At 42.3% G+C, this 12076-nt stretch overlaps 1 protein-coding gene across 1 annotated transcript; it reads left to right on the top strand.

Annotated features, from left to right (window-relative positions):
* Positions 1-2175: 2175 nt before the first annotated feature.
* Positions 2176-7880, top strand: LOC133450867 (phospholipase A and acyltransferase 4-like). Its single transcript, XM_061729768.1, has 5 exons — positions 2176-2235; positions 2973-3006; positions 3235-3346; positions 3535-3785; positions 5246-7880. Exons 2-5 carry the CDS (start codon positions 3004-3006, stop codon positions 5309-5311), a joined length of 432 nt encoding a protein of 143 aa, XP_061585752.1. The 5' UTR covers positions 2176-2235; positions 2973-3003; the 3' UTR covers positions 5312-7880.
* Positions 7881-12076: the final 4196 nt, after the last annotated feature.

The following is a 12076-nucleotide window of genomic DNA, read 5'->3' as shown; positions in this document are numbered from 1 at the left end:
ATCTCCCTCCATACTCTCCCTTCCTCTACCCAATTGAGGAGTTTTTCTCTGCCTGGAGCTGGATGGTATACGAGAGAATCCCTCAGACACGGATCCCACTGCTGCAGGCCATGGAGGACACATGTGGCGATGTCACTGCTGAGGCCTGTCAAGGCTTCATGCGGCGTTGTAGGAGATTGTTCCCCCGCTGCTCGGCCAGGGAGAACATCTCCTGCGACGTGGACGAGGTCCTGTGGCCAGCTAGGGATGAAAGGCAGGATGCAGCCTAATACTTTTGTTCTGTTTCTATTTTCTGTCAAGTTTTCATCCACAGCTTGCTGTGATGTCCAGTGGACTGCACATTTTGAGTCCAAATACTGTAAAATATTATTTGTTGTTACAGTACAGAATTGTGTGTTGTTTTCTATTTGAGTAGCCTATACATAAGAATACTAGATGTTGATATATTACATCCAACAGCTGAAGGTGTAACACTGAGGCATTCATTCATTCATATAGTGTTTTCCATTCATACTATATTGTCTTCCATTCTGCACATCAGTGTTCAGTGGGTGCTTAGCAATGTCTACTCAAATGATGTATGTGTTTGGCATTTGAGAAGGAAATACCATTTAGTGAAGAGTTAACACTGTTTTGAGGGTAGAGTGTGCTTTTGCAAGAGAAGTGTAGGATTTTGCATTTTGTGTGTGAGTTTTGCAATTTTTGTTTAGAGTTTTGAGAAAGTGAGGTAGTCAATCAGGAAATGTGTTTAAACAATTGTGAAAAACTGTAACTGTGAATGAAGCGTTCCAGAAGTGACAACGTCCTTATCAGCTGTTGTTACTCTGAGGGCATGACCAATCTGTCAGGTTTGACAGGTCGGCTGTCAAACAGCTGATAAGGACGTTGTCACTTCCCATCACGTGACACTCTGTTTTCCCCTTCCCTTCGTGTTTGGTTTTGCAGGTTGTGGCTGGAGTCGTGGTCGGCCTGTTTCCCTCCCGGGCTTCATCACCTGTTTATCGCGTGACCATCAAGTTCCCCAAAAAGACAGTTCTGCCTCCACTCCTCTGCCAGATACTTCCTCCCGTTGTGTGGTTTTCCTCATGCCTGAGCTCCTCGGTTGTTTCCTCGTTCCTGTGGCCAGCCTGCCTTCTGCCACCGCACTCTGGATTTGTTTTTTTTTTATCCACGAGTGGTTGTTGTGCTTCGAGTTTTTGTTTTTGTGATAATTTTTGTGACGATTAAACATTGTAAGACCATTCCTGTGTGCACTCTCCTCTCTGGCTACAGTGGTTCATACTGAACCCTTCTGAACGTAACACACACGTCGTTGTACCAGGGTGTGTTGAAGCAGGAAACATCTAAAACCTGCAGGACAGGAAACCTGAGGACCAGGTTTGTTAGGAAGTTATAATTAGCCTCAGTCTCCTGCCCTGTAAGAGCATACTAAACCCTAAACCTACGCCCACATTTTATTTAGGGATTTTAGTTCTGTTTCTATTAAAATTACATTTCTTTTATTTCCCTAAAAGAAATGGGGGGTCAATAAACAAATAAAGTGTCTGTCCGTCTGTCCGTCTGTCCGTCTGTCTGTCTAAAAGGACTGTACTTTCTGAGGTCAGCACATCTGTCCAGAGGTGTGATGATCACCTCGATATCGATGCAAAAAAACAACAAACAGAAAGACAGGAGATGAAGACTGTTGTGCTTTTACAATGAAACAGATGATTCCAACTGCAGGTTTCTGGATGTTCTACAGGAATCAGCATGTTCTTGGTTGTTCGTGAGTTATCAGTCTCACAGCAGAACTTAGTTCCTGGAACTCTGCGATATTGAGGCATCTCCATCCTTACAGGAATGTTCAACGACTTATCCAGAACTACTTTAATAGTATGTTGTTATTTTTATGTTTTAGTCATTCTTATCTTCTCTAAGTTGGGATATTTCTTTTGTAAATAAGTCCATGAAAAATATCACAAAAAGAAAAATAAAGTCAGCTTTATTGGAATCTAATTTAAATTGTGTTTTATAAGACATTTATTTCCGTGTCAGTTTCATTTCACAACAGTTCAACAAGGATGTACTTATCATCATTATCAAATGTACACAGGGAAGGGTTGTCTCTTTGTTTTACATGATTTTACGTAATGAAAAGGAAGAACGTTGTTTGAGTTATAAAGAGCACGCTATTACTTTCAGGTCAATCAGTCCAGCAGTTGCAGCCGTCCTGAATCCTTCGCTTCATCACGTCTTGTAAGTCTAACAAATATTTATTCTTAATTTAATTCCTGTATCGTTCTGTTTTATTTTGAAGAGTTTTATTCCAATTTTACAAGATAAACTGTTAATAATTTATTAAAAGGGACTGCATGCTTTTTTATTTGACTGTTTGTGACATTTCTTTCTGACATTTATGATCTTTGAAGGAAATCTTACATGAGCAAACTACAAATCTCTATTGGATGTTCTGAACTCACTTCTGGTGTCTGTGCTTTTGTTTTCTTCCAGTTCTTCCATTTTATAAAGAATCTCTCTCTCTTTCTTTATCTCTCTCTCTCTCTCTCTCATTTACTGTTTCTCTATCAATAGATAGATATATAGATAAAAGATAGAGAAGGAGAGAGTGTATACATACACCTACATATAGATACATATACAGTACAGACCAAAAGATTGAATGTGAGAATTAGAAGATATATATATATATATATATATATATATATATATATATATATATAACTCACAAACAATAATCTGCCTTGGTTGGATCCATGCATTTACTATATTGGGATTTCTCCTCAAAAGATTTTTTGTACATACATAGAATTTTTTGGTATAGACCATACGAATGCACAAATATGTGGAAAAAATATATCTGATATTTTAATGGCAAAGAAGAAGTTTTTGGAGATCACAAACTTAAAAGATGTGTTTGATGTTCTGAACTCTCTTTTGGTGTCTGATTCTGTTTTTCTTCCTGCTTCTATCAGCTCAGCCGCTTCAATCAGAAGATTCTTTGACATGGTTTGTAAATTTCATTTTTCTTTTTTCCTGCGTGGGGGGGGGGGGGGGGGGGGGGGGTCTTCTGTATGGAAGTCAATAACCACTCTTCTCTCTATTCTATTTTATTCAATTTTGTTCAACTCCAGTTCAAACCAACAACTGGGTCGACTGGTTTGTTTCTATCATTGTTTCAGTTGTTGTCACACAATTTCTTTATTGATTGATTGAATGTTTTTATCCTAATTGAAGGATCAAAGGGAGGTCCAACCTGGAGACCTGATTGAGATCTTCCGTGATGATCATAACCACTGGGCTGTTTATGTTGGTGATGGAAACGTCGTTCACCTCCCAGAACCACCGGGTGAGTTTCCTCGTTCCTCCAACATGTCAGACTGAAACCAAACCTAACAAGGTTTCAGGTTGTTCTCATCTGCTCAACGGTGTGAATCAGCAACAGAGCAGACGTAGAACCATGTCAGCATCTTTAGGTGTCAGCATCATCTCAGTGAGCTGCAGCTGAAACACTTTTCTTCATGGTTCATCCTTTAGGGCAAGGTGGTGATGGTATTGGTTTTGTTGGTGAAGCCCAAGGGTTGAGGCAGCAGCTGCAGGACGTGGTGGGAAATGACAACTGGAGAGTCAACAATCTCTTGGATGGTATACACCCACCTCGTCCAGCTGATGATATTGTGAGAGATGCCGGCTTACTGGTGTATGAAGAAATGGGGTTCAATCTGGAGAATGTCAACTGTGAACAGTTCGCCACTGAGCTGCGTTACGGCGAGCCTGAGGGTCAGCAGGTACGTAAAAACATGTTTCTCCTGGTGGTTTGTGTTAGAGTCAGCAGGTACGTTAGAACATGTTTCTCCTGGTGGTTTGTGTTAGAGTCAGCAGGTACGTTAGAACATGTTTCTCCTGGTGGTTTGTGTTAGAGTCAGCAGGTACGTTAGAACATGTTTCTCCTGGTGGTTTGTGTTAGTGAGGGTCCGGGGTGAAACCCTGGACCTTTAACAGGACTGAGCTCCTCCTCGTCCTCTCAGCCGTCTCCTCCATGACGGTGTCACACTCATAAAGATCCAGAGATTTACATTATAATCAGGCTTTTGATTGTCCTTTATTTCTCCCTCAATGGGGAAATTCACTTTGTGCAGCAGCAGTAGCTCAACACACACATGCGGGGAAAGGGTAAAAAAAGTAAAAAATATATAATTACAAAACATAAACAGTGTACACATTGGAATGAAAAATAAGAAACTAGTGCAGTACGAGAAAGATAGAAAAACAGTGCAAAAAAAGCAGGTAGGATGTGTATTGTAGTGTGTTAGAGTCAGTTGTCATAGTTGCAGCTATAGAACAAAACTATAATAGTTAGTCTCAAATATAGCTTGGTGGTAGATATGCTGCTATAGGCCTATGCTGCAGGGGGCACCGACATGATCAGCTGGGCGGTGCCTCTCACCCTTCTTCTCCTCTCCTTTTCCCTGCCTCTCTTCTCCATTACCATTTCTATTTATTATAAATATCTCATAGCTATCATTTTTGTCCATCGTTCCTGTAGTTTCTTGTGCCGGCCCCCCCCTTTTTTCTCTTTTGTGCATGTTTGCAGGCTGGAGCCTCAGGAGCTGCGTTCTGGCCTGTGTTCCCGCCCCCCCCCCCCATCCCCGGTCATCCCGTTGCTGCTTCCACCTGCCTACGTGGATGTCTGCTGTTACTGCTTCCGCCTGCCTGCCCCCCCCCCCCTCTGGTCATCCCGTTGCTGCTTCCACCTGCCTGCTGTGTGCTGCTGACGTCCCTGACTCCCCCAGTCTGGCCTTCGGCAGGAGGGTCCCCCCTTATGATCCTGGTCCTGCTCAAGGTTTCTTCCCTCCTAAAGGGGAGTTTTTCTTGCCACTGTTTGGCTTAAGGTTTTTCTCCCACTAGGGGAGTTTTTACCTGCCATTGTTTATATAATAATTGCTCGGGGGTTTATGTTTATGTTTATGTTCTGGATCTCTGGAAAGCGTCTAGAGACAACATCTGTTGTATTAGACGCTATTAAAATAAAATTGAATTGAATTGAATTGAATTGAATTGTATGAGGTATAAAGATATTGCAAGGGGAGAGAGAGAGCAAGACACCAAACACTGACAAAAACAACCGCCAACACTCTTGGGTTGTCACAGTTGCAAATAAATGTTCAGAGTTGTGGATTGTTTCAGAGTTCTGAAAGACAAGAATCATCTTTTCTTTGTGTAAAACATGTTCTTGTTTCTCCTGCAGGAGGTTGCTGCAGCGGTAGAAGTTGCAGCATTCGCCGCGGATCTCCTGGGAAATGATAGCGATTGATAGGGATGTAACTGGCATATCAATCCATGATTCTTATTTCATAAAGTTTGGTCAAATCCACATGACCTAACTTCAGAAATGAAGGTGCAAGTTCCTACTTATTAGAAACAACTTAATCAATAATATTTTCTTCTTCAACTGAGGAGGAGCATGATTTTTATGTCAAAGAAATCAAATATTTCATATGATGTAAACACAAATATGATTGAGGCTGATCAGATGAATCAATAATAAAATTCCATCCATCCATCCATCCATCCATCCATCCATCCATCCATCCATCCATCCATCCATCCATCCATCCATCCATCCATCCATCCATCCATCCATCCATCCATCCATCGTCCGCCGCTTTGTCCGTTCCCGGGTCGCGGGGGCAGCAGCCTCAGCAGGGATGCCCAGACTTCCTTCACCCCAGACACTTCCTCCAGCTCTTCCTCCATCTCTTCCTCCATCTCTTTCTCCAGCTCCTCCGAGGGGAGTCCGAGGCGTTCCCAGGCCAGCCGAGAGACATAGTCTCTCCAGCGTGTCCTGGGTCTTCCCCGGGGTCTCCTCCCGGTGGGACATGCCTGGAACTCCTCCCTAGGGAGGAGGGACATGCCTGGAACACCTCCCTAGGGAGGCGTCCCATACAGATGCCCAAGCCACCTCAGCTGACTCCTCTCAATGTGAAGGAGCAGCGGCTCGACTCTGAGCTCCTCCCGGGGTGACCGAATTCCTCAGCCTATCTCTAAGGGAGCGTCCAGCCACCCTGCAGAGGAAACTCACCTCTAAGGGAGGAAACTCATCTCTAAGGGAGCGTCCAGCCACCCTGCGGAGGAAACTCATCTCTAAGGGAGTGTCCAGCCACCCTGCGGAGGAAACTCATCTCAGCCGCTTGTATCCGCGATCTTGTCCTTTCGGTCACTACCCAAAGTTCATGCCCATAGGTGAGGGTAGGGGCGTAGATTGACCGGTAAATCGAGAGCTTCGCCTTTCGACTCAGCTCCTTCTTCACCACGACGGTCCGGTACATCGACCGCATAACTGCGGACGCTGCACCGATCCGCCTGTCAATCTCCCGCTCCATCGTTCCCTCACTCGTGAACAAGATCCCCAGATACTTGAACTCCTCCACCTGAGGCAGGACTTCTCCACCCACCCGGAGAAGGCACAACACCCTTTCCCGGTGGAGAACCATGGCCTCGGTCTTGGAGGTGCTGATTCTCATCCCTGCCGCGTCGCACTCGGCCTCAAACCGCCCCAGCACATGCTGAAGGTCCCGGTCCGATGAAGCCAACAGGACGTCATCTGCAAAAAGCAGAGATGAAATCCTGAGGTTCCCAAACTGGATCCCCTCCAGCCCCTGGCTGCGCCTAGAAATCCTGTCCATAAAGATTATGAACAGGACCGGTGACAAAGGGCAGCCCTGCCGGAGTCCAACATGCACTGGGAACAAGTCTGACTTACTGCCGGCAATGCGAACCAGACTCCTGCTCCGATCATACAGAGACCGGACAGCCAAGGTCAGGAAGAATAATAAAATTCATACAATAAAAATCCTTTGTTTCTTTGTTTTGTTTCATGAAAGTACTTCAACTTAGTTTTTACAGATCTTTAGATGTTCATTGATGCTGGATTTCTTTATCATGATTATAAATATGTTTCCATGTATTTCAGTCCTGATTATCTGATTCCTGAATCTGAAAATTCAAGATTCAAGATCATTGCTGATCACAGAGATAGACGGATAGACAGACACTAAACCAATGTGTTTTAATTTAGACCAAATATTGTTCTATAAAGTATAAACCAGGTGTTAAATAACAGGCAGGAATAAAGCCCCATCCCAGCCATCCTCCCCATCTCTCTGCTGGACTAAATTATGAGCATTATTGATGGCATTGCTCCCAGCGAGGTGAAGGGGATCCCTGCTAAAGAGAAACCTCCCTGGAGAGATGCTGCACCGGTCAGAGCTGAAACAAGAGACAAAGAGCTGAACGCAGGTGGAAAACCAACTCAGAGGTTCATTATGACGTTAGAAAGAGAGACTGAACGGACCAGACTGGAATCAGGACAAAAACGTATTCAGGGAAAACTATGGACATTTTCTCTGAGTTGTTTGTCGATGACAAACCCCAGTTTCAGTTACTGGTTCAGGTCCTAACTCCTGTTTGAATCACGTCAGCTTCAATCACAGCGACATGAGTAAATAACATGGAGATAATAGTAAAAACAGGAGCAGTTCAGCAGATAACGGACTGTGTAAGATGTATTTCTATGTGGAATCTCTCTAAGGTTTAGTGGAGAACATTATTTGTGATGAGTTTTCCTGTTTTTCATTTCGGCACATTACTGATGTTCCCGTCTGAATTCTTGGGAAGAAAGTAAAACTTGGAGCAGGACTGGACAACCGTGGTCCCCGAGGTCGTCTGTCCAGATGTTCCACATGCTTCCTGCTTCAACAGCCAGGTCCTAAAGTGTTTGTCATGATGAATAGACTGGTGCAGACTGGGGATGGAGGCAGGACTGGGTGGGATCAGGTCTGTGAAAGCAGTGAAACATCTCAACTACGCAGGACGGCGGCTCATGAAGAAGGAAACGCCCGTTTTTATCTATTTTATCACATTGGCTTTTCTTTTACCCCCCCCTAACAAAAAAAAACGACCTAATATGTTTGGGGCAGGAAATTAAACAAAGCACTAACATAAATCTGTTTAAAAAGATATACAAAAAATGATTTATAAAGAGGTATATGGAAGAGGAAATGGGTTAACGGGGAGTGTGATAAACAAATAAAATGGGGAAAAATGGTATATTATACTTGGTTAAGATATGTTTAGATATTTATGTGGACATTTATGTAGTATATTATATGTATATTATATGTTGAGATGGATAATTATAATTATGTAATATATGTTATATATTTGTTGTGTACGTAGCATATATATTTATATATGCCATATATTGTATTTTCTATCTATTGATATAATATTTATGTAATATTTATATTTTCTATATACTTATATGGATCATTATGTAGTAATAGGCATGTTTACGTAGTATTTATATAGACTATATTTATATGGATTGTTATGTATCTCTGTATTGGGAATAGCTGTCCTCCTCCTGTGTGGTGGGGGAGGCGCTGTTTCCCTGGTTCCTTGGTGCTTTCCTCATTTTTGCCTTTCAGGTCAGGTCCAATCCAGGTGCACAGGATTGGGTCTGATTGCCTGGAGGGTATTTAAGGAGAGGGTTCCAGGGCCGCCAGGCTCTCTCCCTCCCTGCCTGTGACAACAACGGCCAACCATTTTTCCCTTAGTTGTTTCTTGTTACTTTGCACATTATTATCTTTAGTTACCTTGTACCTTAGGGCCTTATTTTTAATAAATACATGAAATGGTTTACCTGTGTGGTCTCCCTACTTGTTGTGATCTACCGTGAGCCAGGTGGTCATAACAGGATATTGTGTAGATATAATAATAGCAATAATGTTCATAGAGTTATAAAGGGGTAGGAACTAGGAAAAAGTGTAAACTTCTTCCTACTCCTTTTTCGAAACTATGTGCATATGAAGATGTTACTGTTTATTTTTGTTTTTTATATACATGTTTGAAATAAATTCTTTCATTCAATAAACTATACCCATGACATGTGGGCCCAGCCACGGGAGAGCGCTTCTTCGTTTCTCATGAACGCTATCTCGTGCTATCGCATAAGTAAAACTGGAATTAGCCTACTAGATGTTGAAAAAGAAGCAGAAAACAAACATTTATTCATTATTGATTATTGTTGTTTTGTTTTGACTTCTATTTCATATTCGAAATAAAATTTTAATTCAATTAAATTCAAGTATATATCTGCCATTTTTTTTAAGCTATTGGAATAAAGTAATGCATTTCCAGCATTTATCCAGCAGATGGAGCCAGAGGAAGTTTCCCTCCTCTCCACATGGGGAGTTGGTCGTTACTTTAGTGTAATTTACCTTCTGTCCACCAGGTGGAGCCAGAGGAAATTTAACCTTTAGTGTAATTTACCTTCTGTTCTCTACTCAGCCTATCACAGTCCACTACTCCCACAACCACACTCTTCCACTAATATTTATTCCTTGTATAAAAGAAATCAAAATAGAACAAATCGATTTTATTTCAATATAAATGCAATAAAATCAGAAATAAAATCAGAAATCAGCAGTAGCCTAGAGGAGAGAAGTTACATGCATGTAGAGGTGGTAAAAAGTACAAAAATATTGTACTTAAGTAAAAGTACAGATTTTCTGCTTGAAAATTACGTAAGTAAAAGTAAAAAGTACCCATTAAGAACATTACTTAAGTAAAAGTATAAAAGTACCTAAATATATAAAGTACCAAAAGTACATGGTGTAAAATGTACTTAAGTACAAAAGTAAAAAGTACAAAGTACAAAATTCAAAGTACAAAATTATTTTCAAAAGGATTGAAAAGAAATGAAGTCCCAACATTGTCATGCTGTCGAAAGTGGCTTTATTCCAAGAATTTGCTTACAACTCTAAATAATGGTGATATTATTCTGACCCTTTTAGCGTTTGTCTCCATTACCCCATTTTAATTTCTCCCTTTGCTCATCACTGCTGCTGTAGCCCATTGACCCACTGACAGGTCCACCCCCAGCCTGTAGTATGCAGTGACCACATTAAGCAACCCCAGCTGAAGGAGGATGAAGGAGACTCTTGAACTGATTGAACTTTTAAATGCCAAAACCACCTTAGCAGGGGTGGAATGAAAGAATGGTGCGCATGGACACGCGTCGCCTGCTGCTCGGTCCTCGTCGGTCCTCGATGCGACGGCGGTTCCTCTGGCCTTCCGGCCCGCCTCTGCGGCGCAACTCCCCCGGGAGATGCGTCTCCTTCTCGGTATGGAGGCCGAGTCGCCCCGTCCGCCCCAGGTGTCTCGTAACGGAGCCGCCGCCGGGCAATCACGGGCAATTCACGCGCCCCCCTTCCCGCTTAATTTCTCATGGTGGCCTCAGTTACGTCCGCCTTATGGTTCCGCGTTAAATCGACACACACCTTACGCCGTAGGCTACGGCGTGGATTAAAAGTACGATTTTTTCCTTGAAAATGTAAGAAGTAAAAGTAAAAGTACATAAAAATGAAGTACTTCGTTACTTTACACCACTGCATGCATGACCCCCCACCTGCATGTAAACGGCAAATGCACATGTAATTCCCCGCTCTACCACCAGAGGGAAGTGGCAGAACACAGAATAAAGGAATCACGTTTTTCTTTAAACTTAAATACTAATAATATTCACAAATTTCTTTTTTTTTTTGAGACGGCAACAGTCAGTTCCACTGTTGTTGTTTTATTTTTTAATTTGTTTCTTTAACATTGTGCCTGAGAGGCTAAAGTCCCTTTTTTTATTCTACTTCTCGTCTCAAACTCTATATTATGATCCAGTTACTCGTCATCTGTCTTCTGACATTAAATAAAACTGAAAACCATCAATTCTGATGGAAAACAGGAGCCATTAACCTGTTTGGAACATTGTCAGAGTTTTATTCGCCCATTTTCTCTCTAATTCATCTTCATGTTTTGATCAATCCTGTTAAACTTCTAACTTTGCTTCAACAGATCGGAGTTCTCCAGATTTAGCTTTGATTCTGTATGAGGTCTCACACAGAACATTTGGAAAAAGCTCCAGAAAATCAATGCCGGTACTTGTTTTTTAAATATAAAAACAAATATGCAATATAGAAAGTTGACAAACACAAGATAAGAAGGTGTGTCATATTTCTATTTGAGTTCTGTAATGAGTCTGAGTCACAAACAGAAAAAAACAACAACCACAAAATCAATTAAAGCTGCAAGCAGCGATGAACGGGCCCTCGCACTCACGGCCACCGCCCCCATAAGCATATCAGAAATGACACCACCCACGACTTCCTATGTCAAACCATTCAAAAGTTATAGCAGAAAAAAGGGACAACCAATCAGAAGAAGGGGCGGGGCTAATTCAGGCCAATGAAGCTCAAGGACTCAATACCGATTCAGGTGACATCACCCACGACTCTTTATGTCAAAACATTCAAAAGTTATAGCAGGAAATATGGACAACCAATCAGAAGAAGGGGCGGAGCTAATTTTCACCAATTATGGTCAAGGACTCAATACCGAGTCCCATGACACCACCCACAACTCTATATGTCAAACCATTCAAAAGTTATGGCAGAGAAAAGTTTTCTAGGGGGCGCTGTTGAGCCGTTAGGCCACGCCCATTAATGCAAACCATGAAATATAAATTTATCTCCAGGCCTGGCTTGCATGCAAAATTTGGTGACTTTTGGAGAACTATCAAATATGGACCAATCAGATGAAGGGAGGCGCACTTTTTGGTGTCTAGCGTCGCCACGGTAACACTTTTGAAAGAGAAAATGCGCGTAGTCGCAAGATGGAGACGCACATTTTGAGGTATAACACACCTGGGTCCACGTTACGGTTCGGGCTGTATTAATTGCCGAAGGAATGGCATAAATTGCGCCAAAATTACACAATTAATTCAAAATGGCTGACTTCCTGTTCGGTTTCGGCCATGGCGCCCAGAGACTTTTCTTTAAGTTGCGACATGATACAGGGGTGTACCGATTTTCGTGCATGTACATCAAACCGTATTGTGGAGCTTGAGGCACAAAGTTTTCCGGGGGGCGCTGTTGAGCCATTTTGCCACGCCCATTAATACAAACCATGAAATATCAAATTTATCGCCTGGCCTGCCTTGCATGCAAAATTTGGTGACTTTTAGGGA

This window comes from Cololabis saira, chromosome 9 (genome assembly GCF_033807715.1).
Source record: "Cololabis saira isolate AMF1-May2022 chromosome 9, fColSai1.1, whole genome shotgun sequence".
In the NCBI taxonomy this organism is placed as follows: Eukaryota; Metazoa; Chordata; class Actinopteri; order Beloniformes; family Belonidae; genus Cololabis; species Cololabis saira.
The sequence above is the reverse complement of the archived record's forward strand: the minus strand, read 5'-3'. Positions and strand labels throughout refer to the sequence as shown.

Bases quoted from the DNA above. Each gene is read 5' to 3' on its own strand.
- LOC133450867 (XM_061729768.1), top strand. The intron at 3,347-3,534 runs GTGAGTTTCCTC...TTCATCCTTTAG, and splicing joins TCACCTCCCAGAACCACCGG to GGCAAGGTGGTGATGGTATT. The intron at 3,786-5,245 runs GTACGTAAAAAC...TTTCTCCTGCAG, and splicing joins GCGAGCCTGAGGGTCAGCAG to GAGGTTGCTGCAGCGGTAGA.